We start from the raw sequence: 19,725 nt of genomic DNA, 5'->3' as shown, positions 1-19,725 counted from the left end.
GCGGCTACCTGAGGAAGCAGAAGCATGGCCACAAGCGCTACTTCGTGCTGCGGGCGGAGAGTCACCTGGCCCCTGCCCGGCTGGAGTACTACGACAGCGAGAAGAAGTTCAAGAGCAGCCTGCGGGCGGCGGCGGCGGGCGGGGGCGGCGTGGCCCTCTGCTGCCCGCCCCCCAAGCGGGTGATCCCCCTCTACCAGTGCTTCACGGTGAGCCGGCGGGCAGATGCCAAGCATAAGCACATCATCGCCCTGTATACCAAGGATGAGTATTTCGCCATGGTGGCGGAGAACGAGGCTGAGCAGGAGGGCTGGTACCAGGCGATCAGCGAACTCATGAGCCAAAGCAAGAGAGGGTTCTTGGAGCAGGAGGACCAGGCGGACCAGCAGCTGGATGACGACGACGAGCACTACGGGGGCTCGCTTAGGTCAGGGGCTGTGTTTAAAGAAGTCTGGCAAGTCAACGTAAAGCCTAAGGGACTGGGGCAGACAAAGAACTTGACTGGGGTGTACAGGTTGTGCCTCTCCAGCAAGGCCATCCACCTCGTCAAACTGAACACGGAGGTGCCCGCTGTCCACCTGCAGCTCATGAACATTCGGCGATGTGGGCACTCTGAAAACTTCTTCTTCATCGAGGTGGGCAGGTCTGCCTCCATTGGGCCAGGCGAGCTGTGGATGCAAGTCGATGATTCAGTGGTTGCCCAGAACATGCACGAGACCTTTCTAGAAACCATGAAAGCTTTGAAAGCCTTCTCTGAGTTCAGACCTCGCAGCAAGAGTCAGTCTTCTGGTGGCGGCAGCAGCACCAACCCCATTTCTTTCATCACTACCAGGAGGCACCTTGGTAACCTGCCGCCTAGCCAGACAGGCTTACAGAGAAGATCGAGAACTGAGTGTGCTACTGGGGGGACTCCTCCCACTACTAAAAGCAGTAGCTCTTACCGCTTCAGAACTTCCAGTGAAGGTGAGGGGACAATGACCAGACCATTTAGGTCCGTTACTGGAAGTCTTATTCATCTGAACACCGCAAGGATGAATTTGGGGCGCCAAGAAGGGAGCGGGCGATATGTTCGTGCAGCGTTTAGCTCTTCTTATCACACCAGGTCTGCCTCTCTGCCGGTATCTCATTTTCCATCTACCACGAGCCCCATCAGTGTTTCTTCAAGTAGCGGTCATGGATCGGCTTCAGATACCCTCGTAAGGCCTTCGAGCTCATCGGTCTGTGGGTCCCCGAGCGATGGAGGTTTTATTTCTTCGGATGAATATGGTTCCAGTCCTGGAGACTTCAGGTACTTTCGTGTGAGGAGTAACACCCCAGATTCCTTAGGCAATACTCCACCAATCAGAGAAGAAAATTGTTTGAGTGAATACATGTCTATGAGCAAGCAGCAAATAGATAATAATAGTTCAAGAGATGATTACCGGGAGGCTGAAAAATGTTTCAGAAAAAGAACTTATTCTTTAACTAAACCTGCTTCTATACCAGTGCAGCAGAAAACAACCCAAACAGCAACTTCTTTAGATGAAGATTCTGCAGGAAGCCATGGACGTCTGCCTTGTTCTGAGTCGCCAAAATTTAAAAATAACCCTGAACCTGAGTATGGAGAACCTGCCCTTGAATCTGTATGTAATCAAAGCAGGAATAAAGCCAGAGATGATGGATATATGCCAATGATGCCAGGAGTTGCATCTCCGCTTGCAAGCAACAGTGATTATCTGCCAATGACTCCTAAAAGTGTATCTGTTCCAAAGCAGATTAACAGTTCTTGGTCATCATCTCAGGCTGACTCCAAGGGATATATGATGATGTTTCCCAGGGCTATCTCTTCACCTGTGCGTAGCCCTTTAACTGGATTTAATTCTAAAAGCGGTAATGAAAAGTTGACAAACAATGAGTATATGGATATGTCACCTGGAAATTCAGCTGTTCCAAGGCAACCTGGTGATTCAAATTATATGCATACCAACACTGGCTCCAAAACTTTTGGCTCTTACTTCTCTCTCCCACGAAGCTTTAAGGCACTGTCAGATGAAAATGATGAGTATGTTCCAATGTCATCACCTGGAAAACTAATGTATAGTGGCTCTGAAAATGGTAAAAGTGTCAGTAATGAAGTTCTGGCTAATGGCCTTTCCAAATCATCTCTCCTGAAAGCTTCAGAAGAAGGCTTTGGACAGAACAGAGTTATCAGGCCTACAAGACTTCCATTAGGTACTAGAGGTAGTAACACCATACCAAGAATGTATGATCGTACAATTCCAATTGAGCCATCTAGCCCTGGTGAATATATAAATATTGACTTTGGGGAAAAAGCAAGTAATACCCCATATTCTTTATCAGCAGAAGGATCTCCATCATCTCTTGGTTCCAGTAGTGACCATAGGCAGTCACCGCTTTCTGACTATATGAGTGTTGATCTTGATGTTCAGTCACCAAAAGCTGCTAAGGAACTATCCAACTCCTTGACCGATATTTCAATTTATGCAAGTTCTAGTATACCCAGAAACCCACCCGATTCTGATTATGCTAGGCTTTCGTTTGGTACTGCCTGTGTTAGCACAGCAAGCGGTAGGATTGATGATTACACTGAGATGACCTTCAACATGGCAGCAACGCCACCTGGACCATTTACTACAGAAAGCAAAAATGGCTTAAAGATTGATAGCCCTCCTTCCATAGTTAATAGACTGTGCATTGTTGACCAATATGCTGGCAGCAGTGACTTTTCTGTTCCTAGCCCTGATCCTCCAGTTGTACCTAAAGTCATCCGTGCGGATCCACAAGGAAGGAGGCGGCATAGCTCTGAAACCTTTTCTTCTGCCGCCACTGTTACCACTTCCTCCTCTTTCTTTACTGACAGTAGTAAAAGGCACAGTTCTGCCTCTTTTGACAATGTGTGGTTGAAACCTGAGGAACACATTTCAGATGGCCATGAAAGCAAGATGTCCAGAGATACGTCAACTGGATTTCAGAATGGCTTAAATTATATCGCTCTAAATCTGCGAGAAAATTCTCTAAACTGCGAGGAGAGCCCTGACACGCCGAGCTGCCACCTCCCAAATGGTACTCTGGCTCTGGAAAGTGGAGTATATGTCAGCATAGACTTCAGCAGATCAGGTGGTCTGAAGTGCAACTCTGCAAGAAAAGGTTTGTAGCTTTTGAAAAAACTAACGCGTGTGTAATTTCAGTATATATTCTTGATCCACAACTTTTTCCAAACAAGGCTGACCTTTCTGTGTTGTACGCTGCTTTCCTGGGTGGTATCTCTATACAGAGAGAGCACAGAAAATACAGTACTGACCAAAGAGCTAGGCTGCAGATAACTCACTATCTTTAGCCATTTAGCTTGGCAGCTATCTTTGTTAAGCTGTCATTATTACTCTGGGAGATACAAGTAATCAAGTTTACTTATAAAGTGCTTCAAGAGCTGTAAGTCATATTCACATTTATAGTAGATTAGCAACTTTGGAGTCAACACAGCACTCCTCCCTCAATATTGAAAAGCAACGACTATGCCAATCTATAGTCAACTAGTTATTCTAAATATGAATAGTTTAGGTTTCACGGGAAACTTTGGATTTATCTTGTAAGGCTTTTAGATAACTTTGGACCAAAAAAGGTCCTACATTTGAGCCCCTGGGCAAGAAAACATCTCCCAGTGACCTTAACACCAACATCAAAATTCTTGTTTATCTTGATGTGAGATGTGTATAATAATTTGTACTTTGTATGGCATTCTTGAGTTTTTTTTAATCACTGCATTACCATAGTGTCTATTTGTAGTACATAATGTAATCTTTAATAATAGTATGTCCCCATGCCAGAACATTATTTGCAATTTCCATGTTCCCCTGCCTCATTGATAGGGATTTGTGTGGGTGAGTAGCCATGACCGTCAAACTATCACAAATTTATAATGTGGATACTGCTTTGAAAGTGCTGTCCTACACATGCTTTACTTAGAAGCAATTCCTGTTGACTTCAGTAATGATTACTTCCTAGTAAGTGTGCATAGGATTGCAGCTTTCTTGTCTTGTGCTAATTCAGTGATAAGTTTGTGAGAGAGCTTGGTTTAGTTTAACTTGTGCATTTGTCTGCAACCTGAACAAAAATCAGATAGGCATACTTAAAGGGAGGTTACCTTCCCTTGACCTTTGCTGGGTTACCCTGATCCTAGCCCTATAGAATGTCACAATGCAAAATGCAAGAATTAAGAAGGCTTTTAGTGTTGGTGGTGGTTGTAAATATTCTATAATGTTTTAGCATATTGGAGCTGCAGTGATGTCATTCATCTTTATCTTAACAATTTGAATTAAACTTTTAAAAAGCAAGTCCTGTGTTGTCAGAGGCTTAACCGATACGTGGTCTTTTTATAGTGACTAGCTTGTTTTCTAGACTTAGAGTGGAGATGAGAGGGAGAAGAAGAAACCTAAGTAAATTCCACTGTAAATTGTATGATTGTAACTATTGAGTAAATACTTAGTCACTGTTACTTCTCAACATGTACTTCTTTTGAGTTTGTATAAAACCCAGTTTTAGAATATTAACGTTAAGATGAATGAGTAATGGGTATTCTACTCTTGCTGCGTAAGTGAAGAATTATTCTTGCATATGTAGATATGCAAAAAATCTTCTGGCTTCTCATAAGCTGGATGAAATTCTGTGGGCACCTTAATCAGTCTGCATATATTAATAGGCTGTAAGGCAGTCTTTTTTAACTTGGGATCCCTACAAGGACTACAAGTCGCATTGCACCTGAGCACTGGCCACACTCATTGGGGCAGATGGAAATTAAATTCCATCATCTAGAGGCCGAGGTTGGGAAAGCATACTTTGAAGGATTTCGTGAGTTCAGATCCTAATATTGGGAAAAGGTTACATAAAGGATGAGTCACTCTGTAAGCATTGCTTGGGGTTTTGAAAAGTATGTGACTTGCCTTGGTATACTTTCTTTGATTTTTTTTAACTAGCTAAATCTGTCCAAGTGTGATTTTAAAATAGTTAATAATATCATATATAGAACATTCTCTAAGTTAAAATTTGAATTCAAATCAAAATTGGAACAAAAATGTAAAGCTCTGTACTGATTTTGGACTTTGTTCAAAAGTTTCCAAAATTCAATTGGTACTTTGATCAGTGTAAGTACAACAGAGCACAAGTATGAAGGGAAAAGTTCACACTACAGCTCTGACCATACTGCTCATTTTAAAAGTTCAATATTTGTTGGATACTTTTGCCTTTTAAGACTACAGTTGAAATTTAAGAGGATGATGGCAAAGTTGAAAACATACATGCCCTGACAGCATTTTGCTTATGACTAATTTCTTGTGCTTATAAACAATAATACACACACGCGCTACTTCTTGGTGGGACTTTACCAGTGAGACCCTTTATAATAAGAAACTGGTCAGAAATTCAGCCAGTGTTAACAGTAGTTGTCTGTGAATGCCAGTTTTCAGGTTGGTGATTGTTATTTCTGTATTCAAAACGATAATTGTAAAAAATATTAATGATGGACATTTTTCAATTGGCAGTGGGTACAATCTAGCACAGGGTTAAGAGTGCTTAAGCTCATTGGCGCTTACTGGATTGAGGCCAGAGTGTTCATTATTTTCATCTGTCTGTTATACATTAAAATAAAACCAACTCCCAGGGGAAGAAACGTGCCTTGCTGGTTGAAAGTATTAAGGAGCTTTTGAACTCCTACAGGTAGAGAGATTTGAAGAATGTCGCTATAATGTGTGTACCAAGTGGAACAGCAGAGGTTGGGGTGGGATGACAAAGAGAAAGAAACGTAATAGTGCTTGAGTAGGTGGCACATGCATTTGGTGCTAATAAGTTCTCAGTTCATGAGCAAGACCAGAAAAAGCTGAACGTAATATCATGCCCACCCCATGCAAAAGTTTACTTGGGCTGCTTTAAGGGCGAGATAGCTGAAACTTGTATCTACAAATTCTACAGCTTACTAAAAATGCAATCCTGTGCATGTCTAGACAGAAAAAAAGCCCTTATATACCTCCCAGTATCCCACAGCCAGGCATGTAGGATGTTTTCCCTTGTCTGGACATGTGTGGGATTGTACCCTAAGTACTGCATCCAGTTGGCTATATTCAGTGTTGGTTTAAGTCCCATTCATTTTAAACTGGTCTACTAACCCATTTGTAGAACTAACATTGGCTCTTCTCCTAATATTTCAGATTGACTCTAGAGGTATAAAAGTAACGTCTGTGTACTGTGCTTAAAAGTCCGCTGTGAAAAGGGACAGAGGGCAATCTAGATGAACAAAGGCTTACAGCTCCCAGAATGCCTCAGTTATCTGTGTTTTTTCCTCTATAAACTTGTATAGGATTGTACCTGTAACGCATCTAATTTTATTTTCTTGAGCTTTCTCTTATTTGATAGTGTTCTCAGATGAAATGTCTAAGAAACTATTCACTGGTAGACTATATCTCAGAAGTATGACATTACAGAAAATCTGACTTTATATTCTGAAACTTCATAGTTGCTGAGGCAGGGAACCTAGGTGGAAAGTCTGCTTGAAACAGTGAAATAACTTAAATGCATTGTTGAACGCCTTTCCATTTTTCTTGTCAGTTTGCATATGGTGTTGTAAATAGTGTATGCATCTGATTTCCAACCTGAAACAGATTATTGCTCTTAAAAGATTACTGCTCCCAGAGTACAGCACAACATGTGCCATACCACTTCTACAAACAAAACTTGAAAGTGCTTATACTTCAGTGCTGTAAAACTGTTAACACAAGAAACTGTTGAGCTTGTGAAATTTCATTGTTAGAAGCCAGGGGCCCTTCTACTTCCAGTGATTGCAAAAGACTCAGGCTCCATTTTACCTTGAACCAAAATAAAAAGCTTGAAAGCGGTTCCTGTTCTGTTCAGATTATTACACTGCCCCTCCTCCATTAATTTTGTGAATGGGAAAAGGTGAAAAGTTTCCTTCATATCACTCAATGAAACCAGGCAGATGGAACAATATACTTTCTGTGGTTAATTGAAGGTGACTTCTCATGGGCATAACATTCACACAGGTGGATGTAGCAAAACACCAGTCATTGCTGTTACAGAAAAGGCATTTTGGGAAGGGGTAATTTGGAGGAGAGGTGTGGAGATGGGGGGGGGGGTGTGACCCATCCTCACAAACCTGAAGATGCATGTTCAGCTTTGTAAGTATGCATTTGGAACTCCACTGAGCTCAAACACTTTCCTCACAGTGGCTTTTTTTCTGTCCCAAATCACCACCTCCAAAAGCAGCTACCTGGAGTTCACTTAATTCCTTAGTGCCAAGCTGAAGTCATTTGTTTTTATTTGAGCATTGCTGATAATAGATTTTCAAACACAGCAAATTCTCAATTTTAAAAATTTTAGTCCATGTCACTTTTACTGAGTGAATGAGCTTCCAAAAACAATTTATGTACCATTTTAAAATCCCTAAGTTACTATTAAGACTCTTTATAAATATACATGGAGATTATTCATACCATTTCAACTTTCCTTATATCTAAGACAGATGAAAAAGAACAATATGGGGAAGTATTGGGAAAAAATGAAGGCCAGCTAAGTACAATGCCCAGGAGTGTACAATAGGGACCTAATGTCATACTTACCCTGTATTTTCTGGTGCATCCTTTGGAGGTGGGAGGTAATAAATCTGCATGCATAGTTTAATTGCAGCTTTGCCTTTTGCCCATAGGCACAAACTGATGCACATTTGAGAGTGCTTAAACGGTTAAAGACTGTGCTAGCATTTTCAGTGATGCTGGTACCTGTAAATACATTGTTACAGTTGATATTTCCCTGATTACTTGCTCTGGGATGGTTTCATTATGAAGGGACTTCCACTGTGTAAGCATCAGCAATCACTGGCTGCATCCGGATGTCGCATTCGCCAGACTGTGATTTGCAGGACTAGGAATAAAGCATGCATGTATACAGACCCTGTTCTTTTTCTGTGTTCATCTTAAAACTCTTCCTGGAGCTGTCTGATCATGTTTTGTTATGCACTAAATGGTCTGAGCAATTCTCTTCAAATCAAAATTGAAATTTGCTAACTTTCAGAGATGCTACTAATCAGCGTAATCAGATGTTACTAGGATGTACCAAATTGCTGGAAGGCACACAGCATCAGTCTGTGATAGTTGATAGTATATTTGCCTTTTAATTGTTTCCGTACATGAGGGATTTATTGTGACCAGTTAAATAGGCAAGTTATACAGTTAAGATTACACTCTTGTACACTTGTCTCCTCAAGATGCTTGGCACTTCAGAGCAAGTGTAATTGACCACTGGATTTGTGGCCTCTGATTACCACTTTACTGAAGATAATGAAAAGCATTTGGTCAGTTTGTTTCTGGGACGCTTTTGGAATAGAAGATCTCAGCAATTGCAGGAGATCGAGAAGCAAAGTAGCATCCCTGCCCAGCCGTCTATAACAGGTACACAGACGCTTTCCAGCAACTCACAAGGGAGCTGTATTTGCCATGTATCAGGAACGCCAGTAGCTCTCTCACACTGAGTCAGACAGTTGGTGGATCTAGCCCAGTATTGTTGACACAAACTGGGTTTCAGGCGGGATACTTTCATAGCCTTTGCTGGAGATGCCAGGTATTGAACCTGGAAGATTCTGTAAGCAGAGCAGCTGCTCTGCTCTCAGCTGTGATCTCCTGTTTCGACTGTTGTGCAGGCAAAAGCAGGCTTCCTCTTGGAGTGATGAGTAACAACCCTTTGTGAATTAGGGAAGAACTTTCTGTCAGAAAGGGAAGGAAAAGTGGAAAACAAAAAGTTTGTTTTAGCAGGTAGTGTGTAGGCTAGCAAGAATATCCTAGTTGGTATCGTTTGTTTGTTGTTTATTAGGCATCAGTGATCAGGTTTTCTGAATGAAAGTTTTAAGGGGAAGATTAGGACCTTCATTAAGTTGACTTGATAACAGATAGGTGTTGGTTAGGCTTCTTAAAAAGTGTGGAAAATTATTAAAATGTTCATAGTCTTGTTTTGCGGCAGAGTAGCAGGGAGGAGGAAGAAGAGAATGATAAATCTTCATCACTGTTTGTCCTAAACCGGTGTGACTCATCAAATGGTCTGTGTGACCTAGAGAGTCCCCTTCTTGGCCCACCCTGTAAATTGCTGTTTGTTTTTTTAACTTTGGTCACATGTTGTTTTATTAGGCATCTTAAGGCAACCTAATGATTACCTTCATGCTATACATGTTGAAACAGAAACATTCGGGTTTTTGAGGAGCAAAATTGCATTTGTTAGATTGGTGTGAATGCTCCTTAACATAGCTTATGCAGTGGAGTACTTGAATTGATACCTTGGAATGTTTTATGTGAGGAATACTTTTCATCCTCATAATGGCCATGTTGAGAGTTTTCCCAATTTACAATTAGAAAATTTCAGTTGTAAAATGATTTACTCAAAGCTTATTTTTTATTTCATATTCTGCACTGATCTCTGGAAACACAAGTACAAAATGAAAAAGCTGTTTTCCTCCAGGCAAGGGTCCAGTCTCATGTTTCCACTGCAAACACAGATCTGGAACCTGGACATGGAGGGGAAGGTTCCTTTTTTTTTCCCTTCCCCTGCTTGCTGATTCGGTGTTGGAACTTGCACTCTCCAAGCCCTGCTTTGCCTCAGAGAAGCAGCATTTGGGCATGGAAATAAACAGTGGAGGCAAAACATTTAGTTGAACTGTAAGACCACCCAAAAGGTTGCGATTTATCTCTTGGAGCACATTAGCAGCCTTAGAAGCTGATTCACTTAGGAGTGTTAATATAGTATCATTGTGGCATAAAATGATGGTAGAAGGTGTGCACAGGCTACGTCTTCTTTACATCAGGGGGATTTATAATACTGCAGTGTTCTGCTGGTATGCCTTAAGTATGGATGCATGTATCTGCTGCCCCTGGAGGCTTCTAGAGCCAGATAGATACTGGGAGTCCTTGAGGGGTGCCCTGTTAGTGGCATTAGAAAGGTTGCTTCTAGCATGCCATTTCATAAACTCAAGCCTCCTTTTTCAAGCAATACTTATAAAGAGATGAAATTGATTACTGCATCATGAGCAGGACATGCTAACATTTCTGGAGATCTCAAGGGTGGCAGCAGCAAAGTTTAGCTGGGGTTCTCTTGTGGCAGCATCTGTGAACACCACCTGTTGCCTACTACTATTCCCAGAACTGGACTGGAGGCACGGTGTGGTTACTTGAGCGCGCTTCCGCTGATATTATTCTGTTATGCTGATGAGAGGCTCTGAGGGGCCTGTGAGCAAAGAGCTGGAAAAGGCCCTGTGGCTGCTTCTGCGTGGTGAAAACCAGTGACTGGCTGTGCCTCAGTTCAGTAACAGTGAAACGCTGTGAGATGTAGGAATGCCTGTGTGATTCCAAAGCTCCAGTTCCCTTAAGCACTTTGAAGAGGGGTAGAAATGCTGAAGACCAAGGCAGGCCGCGCTGTGCGTGCTCCCCTGCATCTGGCTTTGCTGTCCGAGTGATGGGTGGGCACCCTTCTGGGGCTGACGCTTCGCAGGTTATTTTCAGGCATTCGAAACCTGATCCCTTCTTGGGACCTACATACCTGCCATACTGGTTGTAACAACTTTTCCAGCGTCAGAGTTGCCCTGCTCCTTACCTGACTTAATAAAAGCCTGAATCCATGCTATGAAAGCATCGTAAAGTCTTTGTTTTGGGTTGGCTTCTGGAAGTCAGGGATAAGTCAGGACAGGATGAATGGCTGGTGTTTGGACTTTCTTGGTGTGTGATGTCACTGTATCATCTACATGAGACTTTTATTGTGCACCATGCGGTCTCATTCACACAATTTTACGGGGAACCAGGCAGCGTTGTCCTGAATTAGTCACCCTGCTGCGTTTTCCCGCCACCATTGCCCTTGATGGTGCCAGGAGTCCTGCCTGCATGCTTGTGTGGCATCAGGTGTGAGGAGCCCTTTCACAAGTTCCCTGTTACAAATTATGCTTTTCATTACATGCCTGTGTTATGGAAGGGTTTGCTACTAGCATAAGGGAGCTAATACACCAGAGCAAACCATCACTGGTAAAAATGCCACTAACAGGGCATCCGTTCTTGTGGAGATCACCCAAGCCAGCTTCTCAGCTTAGATCTCATGGGAAACAAGGGCTTAACAATGGTTCAGTGCCAGAAGTCTTGAATTAAGGAACATGAGAGCGAGGGAGGAGAGAGCCTGGATATAGCCTATTCTGGGACAGTTGCAGCTGAAGCAAGACAGTGCCTGTTTGCACTGGTGCTGGGAGGGCGCTGAGCCCCATCCAGTGTTGACTATTGAACTAAGTTTATGGAGATGTTAAACGACTGAAGTTAATAGGGAAAAAAAAACTTACCAAAGCTATTCTTGCTTTATGCATGATCAATTACTTCATGGCATGACCATCTTGCTGTAAGCATGGCTGTGTCCTAAAAAAAGGAAAGGAAGAAAAAGAAGGCAAAAGCCAAAGCCACCATCATAAAAAGTTGAATTCTGTGACTTGTCTGCAGTGTGCAAGCTAATCAGATTTGCACAGTTTTCTCTTACTTTGCATAATTCTGTATTTTGATTTTTATTTATTTATTTGCTTCATACATAATTCACCCGTTCTGCTAGGCAGGGGGAGGGCATGAATCCACACAGGGACTGGACCTTGTCCCCTCCAAAGATGGCCAGAAGTCCTATGCAGCAACTTAGTTCGCTTTTAATAATTTACCAGATTACCACATACATTCAGCTTATCTTCACAATAAGGGCTAAAAGAGTACTCCCCCCCCCCTTGTCTTTTTCTCTCTTCCCTTTTTTATTCTATGGTCCTCCTGGATCTCTGCAGTATTGTGGGATACAGTGCACCCTGCCCATTGGAGGCCAGTCCTCCATGCACTGGTGACTTACCTGTTTGGTTTATTGCAATGCTGTATTGCAGTGTGGGGCGTCCTTTGAAGATTGTCCCGAAGCTGGTACAGATGGTTGTGAGATGTGAGCATATCCCGCCTATTTTGAAATCTCTGTACTGGCTGCCAGTGTGCTGCAGGCCAGATTCAAGGTGTTCATCAGCACCGATGTTCAAAGCCCTTTTGGATGGCGGCATCCCAACTGTGGAAATCCATTCCAGAAGAGATTTGGCTGTTGTTGTTTAGGAGCTGGTTAAAGGCTTATGTGCGCAGGCTTTCTTCAGAGATTGTTTTTTCGTGTTACTGTATTTTACTCTGTGTCTGAGTTTTTGCAGTTAGATTTTTTAATGTTTATGTGGTATACTTTCTAGGCTAGTAGCAGCCCTGGGCTGTATGTGTGGAAGGGTATAAGTCAACTAAGCAAATGGCACAGGACCTGAGTACTTGAGGGATACTTCCCAGTACTGACCAATCGGAGATTTAAGATCTGCCAGGGAAGCTTTGCTTATGAGGCCCTTGCAGAACATGGCCTGTACGGCTGTCATTCGTTGCAAGGCCTTCTCGGTGGTGGCACGCTGGAACTCAATAAGGATTCAGCTTCCCTTGCAGTGCTGTTATTTAGAACAGTTTTATTTGTGCAAGCTTTGGGGGTGTAAGTGAGCCCTGCATTTTGTCTTTCTATTTATCAAGCTGACTGTTTTCTTGGATTCAGTATATGTGTGATGCAGGAGTTACATTTTTAATTATATTGGGGTGTGTGTGTGTGTGTGTTTATGGCAGTTATCCACTGCTTTTATAAGCTCAGAGCCTGCTTTGTGGAGCTGCCTTGACATAAAGGTGGTCTGTGGCAGGGAAGAGCAGCTCTGCCCAGTTGCTCAGGTAACAAAGCAAGATTGATTGAGAAGCAGTCCTCAGCCAGCGTGCTACCAGGTGTGCTGGCACACAGTTCGGATCCTTGTCCGGCACCCCCTCAGCTCTCCGATTAAAGAACTCCCTGTCAAGTCACCTAACTTACCGGTGCATGTTCACTTAGCTGTGTGTGGTTTTTAATAAGCATGTGGGGTTCTCCTGAAACTTCTTGAGACTTCTGTTTTTGTAATGAAAATTTGAAGCCAGTAGAGGCTGGGGTGGGAATTTATTTGGTGCATTTATAGCCCATCTGATTTTCTTTCAAGGAACTCAAAGCTTCCATATTTTGTCTCTTCCTCTCAATCTTCTCCTCACAACAGCGACCCTGTGAGGAACTTGGGCTGAGAATGTGTGACTGGCCCAAAGTCAAAGCTCCGTGGCTGAGCGGGGACTCGAACCCAGATCACCTGAGTCCCAGCCCCACGCTCTTAACCACTGCACCACCCTGGAATGAACAGTTTGACAAAATAAGTATGTAGTTAAATACATGAGGTAAAAAAATAACTAAAATGTGAGGAACAACAGGAAGTCAGCTAACCCTGCAATCCGTTTCTAAGCATGTTTAACTGGGGAAAAAGTTCCACTGGGCCATGCTTTCTTATAAGTGTGCTTCAGAATGCAATTTTAGTAACTGATCAATGGCATTGAATAGCATTCTTATTTCTTCACCAGCAAAGAGTGTGTGGTGGAGGGAATGACGTATGCCCCGTACGGGGTCCTTGTCAGAAGAGCCAGGCTGTGTGGTGCCATTGATGGAGGGCAGTTCTCACCCTCCTTGGGGTGAAGCCTGCTCACTTTTTCCTCACATCCACACACAAGATTCTGATTTTTGGTTACTGGAGATGCCTGCAGAAGTGGAAGATACTTTTATTTGCTTGGACTTGGAGAGCCCACTGCGACATTGAGAAACAAGAGTCACTGTTCAAGGATCTGAAATAACCTTTCAACTTAGCTGATTTGCTGTCCGGCAGGAGTCGCAGAATTGATCACTGCCTTTGATACAATGGAGTGGTGTTTTGCTACCTTCTGTTTGTATCAGTTCTTTGTAGCAAGCATTGATAAAGAATTGATACATAAATACATGTATCGATGCATAAAGAATTGATACACATTGCAATGAATTTGGAGTGTAATGAATGTTTTCAAAAGTTCTGTGAGGAGGTATGGTAGACAGTAAAGAGCTGACATTCTATTAAGCTTACGTAATGGCAATTTTAGATAACCAGGTTAATGAAAAGAAACTAAGGAGGGAAGACTCGGAATGTATGTAAAGAAGCAACGTGAGAATGAACAACTGTCTCCAGGCTATTAAAAACAATCTGCAGAGTGTGTATGCTTGTGCGTATATGTATGTACTCCATGCTCTTGAGTGCCAAATCTAGTCTTCAGAGCATACACAAAGAACCTCAGAGGCATAGCTGAGCAGAAGGAAGAATTTACTTTAACTACACACAGGTTGCCTTGCATTCTAGAACTTCACTGAGAAATCTAATTCTTGTCTAGAGAAATTTAGCTCATCCTCCTTCCAAGCTTGTGGGGGTGGGTTGTGCTCCCTCTTTGTGGCAGAATTTATGAACAGGCAAGCTAAAGCAGCAGGCAACTAACGGAGCATCACTTAGCAATTTTGGGGCTGGTGCACTTAATGCAGTTACCACAAGGAGAACACTTTATATTCAGCTGGTATATGCTAAGTTGTTGTGTCACAGGACCTTGAAATGGAATGTAAAGTTTTCTGTCTGCTACTGTTGTTGTCCACTTGGGATATCATGAAGAAAATCACCTACCCTTTGGGATGGGCTGCTCAATATGAACAATTTGACACATGAGCCAATTTATGGCAGCCTCATGTGATTCTCTCACCACTGCCACCCACTTAAAAAACCCCAAACTTCCATTAATCACACAATCACTTTGTTTGTTTCAGTGTGGAATGTTCAGAATTGCTTGAATTCCTAACATGTTTGTTGGCTCAAGTGGATTTTTGGGGGGAAAACTTGGAAAACTGAATTGCGCCTTTAGACATGTTTGCATGATACTTTTGTAAACCATGCAGCTGCTGTCACACTCTTACGGGGGCAAGGACCACACATTGACCCGTGAGCTACTCTTTGTGGAATGCATCTGTGTGAAGACCACTGGTATAACAGGCTGTGTCTGCTGCTGTGAACTGGCACAGACTTGATGAGATCCCCATTGGTTGGACAACATTCTGGAGAAAATTCAGTGTCTCCAGGAAAGGCCTCCGTTTCTCAGTCTTGACCACCATGCACTGGGTATGATAAATAACCTTGTGGGCTACCCTAAGGGAACCGCACATTTTCAGGGCAATCCTGTTACTTGCTGCTTTGTAGCTGAGGCTGTACAACTACCACCGGGTACATTAGAGAAGAAATCCATCAAAATGACTGGCGACTCTGAAGTGCATACTGCAAAATTGCTCCATTATAAATTCTTCTCCATATGGGGTTTCAGAACCCATAAATTGTTTTTGGAAATATATGAATTGTACCATAATTGGATAAGATTCTCCTAGAAATGATTTTAAAGGAGAAGCGTCTTTTTCCTGTTTCGCTTGCACTAAAATATTTTTGTTCTTCTCCTAGACTGATGGCATTACCATGGAAACCATTGTGAGACGAGCAGGCTTTCCAGCTGGTATCTCCATAACTGTGTGGCGCTTTTGGAAGCAGAGCCCATCTCCAGCCAGCTCTGCTCACTTCCACCAGCACAGACACGGACACGCATCACTGGAATGATTTTTCATCGAGTGATGGCTGAGTCTACAGTTGTGCTAATCCGAATGAACTTTTGTCATAGATGAGTTTTGATGACGGAGGTTTCTCCCCCCACCCCCAGCATCTCTATCTGGGAGACAATGTGAACGCTGGCGTAGTGCTCCTCTACACTTTCCCCATCAGTTTCTGTTTTGAGAAGTCACTTGGTGTCCGAGAATCTACCTAATGGGTTTCGCTTTTCTAGTACTTGAAGTGATAGCTTAAATGTTTTATAGATGGTTTAGAATTCCTTTTTTTCCTTTTTGGCAATTATGACCCATTTTGAGGGGATGGGAACAACAGGCTCTGGCTATGATCCTATATGTACTTATGTGTAAAAAAGTCTCAGTGAAATCAGTGGGCCACCTTTTCAAGATTAGAGGCCTGCAGCCAACCGTTTGGACAGCAAAATCCCAACGTACGCAGCCCTTCCCACCCCCCTGCAGCCTAAGTAGACCATGGGAGAACATCCCTCCTCCTCCTGCCCCCCCCCCCCACGCATGCTCTTCCTACCGCCTGTCTTGTTCCTCTTGGCATGCATCGTCAGAGGCGCTTGTGACCTTGGCCTGCCTCAAGCTCCAGGCAGGAGAGGAACCACCACCTCTCTACCTTCTTGTCTCCACCCCGGTCCTCACCCTTTGCGACTGCATTTTGCAGCGGAGCCCATCCTTGCATTGCTTGTTCTTCCACCAGTCATGTTGGAAGCAGCTGCTGCTAGAGCACATGGCAAAGGCATCTGTGGTTGGTGAGGACCAGAGACACTGGGGAAGGGGGGGGGGTGCTGCCTGGCTTCTTGCCATCCTTCCTTCTTGGGCGGGGGGTGGGCAAGCGAAGGTCATGATCCTGTACATAGCTACATGAGAGCAAGCACTGTTCGGCTTACTGGGATTTACTCACAGGTTGTGGTGCATAGGACTGGGCTGTAACCAAGTGTCTGTCTTTTTCTCGTCCCTGGCTCCCTCTTCCTGAGCTGCTGCACGTGCAAGTTGTGGTAAGACTTCACAGCCACAAGAGCAATACGCTGTAAGGAAGAGAAGTGGTACTGAAGTGAGACCTCTCTCTGTTTTGATTTGTTTTGTTTGATTTCACGTTATGGTACAAAGAGAGTTGTGGATCCTGTATCATCTTTTTTATAGTTCTATGTTCTCTTAAATGTAAGACAGTTGAGAATATCTGGAATATAAAGGTAGAACTGAAGAATTGGATATATCTTGATTATAGTTTTAAAAAATTATTTTACATCTCCCTGTATAGTTACTTCTATTGATTTATACATTTTGGATAAGTGGGGAGTTGATTTTTTATAAGTTCAAATGGAAAAACGCAGACTCTGCAACTGTATATTATCCTTGCAGTACAATGTTGATGTGCTGTAGAGCTTTTATAGAGAGAATCCCTTAATCTTGACCTTGGTAAAAGATCCCTTTTATTTGGAGCCACTTTTTTTTCAAACTTAGGAAAAGCATTACTAATACTGTCCTATAATTATGCCTAATGTGGGGGAAAAATGACATTTTCTTACTAGGGGTATTGTTTAAAATTGGAAATTGAAAATTGTAGTCAGAAGCCAGGTGCCTCACTTCGTAGGCTTATGTCATTAAAGAGCATGACACTAGTTATTGGTATCGACACTAGTTGTCGGTACATATAGTATATACTAATAATTAGAAGCACTGATAACTGAAAGGGTTGAAAGCAGTACACAAATCCTCAGGCACCATCCAGCTGGTATTCCTCTACATTGTATATTGTGCGAGTATTGAGTAAGGGTTGCCTCAGCTTGTGACATCAGACCTTTTCAAAGTACTAGACTGGTTTGTATAACCAATTAGACCCTGCTGTCAGTTTTGATGTTCATTACTATGTACTAGAACCTATTTTGGTTAGACTTAATATACACGTCACACAACGATATAGGTAACTTTTGGCAAATACAGTTGGTATCCATAAGTTTACGTGGAGCCCAGTAATCCGAAAGAAAAAAAAAGTGTATATGCTGCAGGGTTTAAAAGCACAGATGAGTTTCTGAATCTAGAAAAGCCGGGTTTTCAAGAGTACAGTTAACTAGTTGCTGCTAAACAGATTTTAACTCAAGAACATGACCACTTTTCTAGACCACAACGCTGTCTTGCCATGTACGTTTTGTTTGGACTCTGTAAATTAACAATGCAATAGGTACTGCCTTTTAAAAAAAAAAAAAAAAGGTTTACATCTTTTTATTTAAAAATTAAATTTGGTGATAGTTCAAAAGATTAATTATGAAAAAGGTTTGACAAATGTTACATTCTTTACATATTAGATCCTGAGGCTGCCCATGGTACAATATACAGCACTGATTTTACAAATGCTGAATGAATAAAACAAATGGGTAACCTCAACTCTACTGGTACAAATACTAACAGGTACAGCATAATAAATATGCAATCTTTTTTGTCTTAGTTTACAGCAACTAACTTATTCAGTATTGTGCTGGAAGACCATTTTCCAACTATGTAAAACATATCACTATGTGGGCAACCTTCCAGCCACCCGTTTTATGCTGCTGTATAAGTACAGAGAAACCAATGATGGAACAATGTTTGTCCTGTAAATTTTAATTTGATATTGGACAGTTATTGTCTGTACAAACTAAAACATATATGGTTGAAACTGTTCATTATATTTGCTATTTCTGCTTCACTGATCTGTTTAAAAGTTTGAGCTGATTGATCCGGCTGTGTCTTCCATTGTAAATATTGTTACATTGTTTTTCATGGTAAAATGCAGCACATTTGCAATTTTGGGAGACTGGCTTGAAGCGCTGTATAGTGTTTATATTTATCTGAATTGGCTTTCCATAGAGCTACTTGCAGTAAATGTGTTCATGGTAGTATTGCATGGTCGAGTCTTTATTTACAATTGCTTGCTGAAATAGTGCCTTACGCATACAGATGTGGCTTCCACAGGTCTCCGACAGTAAAAACCTCCCCGAAAATGTGCAGGTTTAATGGTTGAGAAATAAATGGGCCTGCTCCATTACTGCAGGTGGGCTAATTTCCCCTCTTATTTCCCAGCCTTTTAATCTGTGTATTGTCCCAGTCCAAAAATATTTCTATTTTTTTTTTTAAAAACGGGTCACCACCAGCTCCATTCACTGTGTTTCATTCAGCCCACCTCCTTGGATCTGCCAGGACCCACAGTAACCACAGCAGTAAGTGCTCTGACAAGGAACAGCAGAAAGCCCTTTTAACTTTTCTCTCTGGAGCAGCTGTGCTCCAGAAAGAAAAGACTTGGGAGTCTGGAAAGGTGGAGACCACCCTCAGCTCGTTTCTCAAAAATAACAGGGTCCCACTTGCAAGAGGTGCACCCACTCTTCCTTTCAGCTGGCAACTGGCCCTTGGCAACTGTGTGCAAATTAACCTGTAGGTGCCCTCACGTCATCAATTGCCACCTACTGTGCTTCAGAGCTCCATCTGACATGGTGGTTAAAGGTTATTGATGGATCACACCTTGGACAGCCATAATACTGCACTTCTGAAAGACCAGGACAACACATTTGCACACTTCCTTGGGCCTGAAAGAAATGCGACCTCGATGGTGCATTTTTGAGGTTCTAATTTTTTTAAGGAGTAGTTGAAAAGGAAGAGGGAGAGGTAGACAAGTTGTGAAGGGCCCTGGGATACTGGCTGGAGGGGTAAAGGGAGGAAGAAGCTGTGTTGAGCTTGATTATCCACTAGGTGCACTGTGGGTTTTTCCACGAGCAACCCACACCATGTAGTTCATTTGCCAAGTGTCTTAGTTCACTTCATAGAAATCTTCCCAGATTCCTTACTCTTTCTTCTGTGAAGACATTCAGTTATCCGGTACAGTAGAGTCACCTGAAGGCTGACATTGCTGATGGGCAGGAAAAAAAGCCTCGTCCCTTCACTCAAATAGCTAATTCTGCTTGATAAACCCCCGTGTGTCAGGGTGGGTCATACAGGCTTTCAAGCAGAGCTGGGCACACCTAAGAGCATCGAAGTCCACAGACTTGTGTCCAACTTTGCCGTGGGACAACATCTGGCACCCTATTTCAAGTCAGTGTATCAAGTAAACACAGGATCAAGCAAAGATCCGGTACTAGGTGACCTCATTTCTGATGATCGCCAGTGTGTGAGAGGAATCCC

The 19,725-nt window shown here is 42.7% G+C and overlaps 1 protein-coding gene across 1 annotated transcript; it reads left to right on the top strand.

The window, feature by feature from the left end:
* The first annotated feature begins 6 nt into the window (after positions 1–6).
* On the top strand, positions 7–18,449 carry IRS4 (insulin receptor substrate 4). The gene is made up of 2 exons (XM_044427347.1): positions 7–3,144; positions 15,410–18,449. The coding sequence occupies exons 1-2, from the start codon at positions 276–278 to the stop codon at positions 15,412–15,414; spliced, it is 2,874 nt and encodes a 957-aa protein (XP_044283282.1). The 5' UTR covers positions 7–275; the 3' UTR covers positions 15,415–18,449.
* The last annotated feature ends 1,276 nt before the right edge of the window (positions 18,450–19,725 follow it).

Source organism: Varanus komodoensis, unplaced genomic scaffold (genome assembly GCF_004798865.1).
Source record: "Varanus komodoensis strain SLA01 unplaced genomic scaffold, ASM479886v1 scaffold18_3, whole genome shotgun sequence".
NCBI lineage: Eukaryota > Metazoa > Chordata > Lepidosauria > Squamata > Varanidae > Varanus > Varanus komodoensis.
Note: the sequence above shows the minus strand (reverse complement) of the source record. Positions and strands in the feature narration are given on the sequence as shown.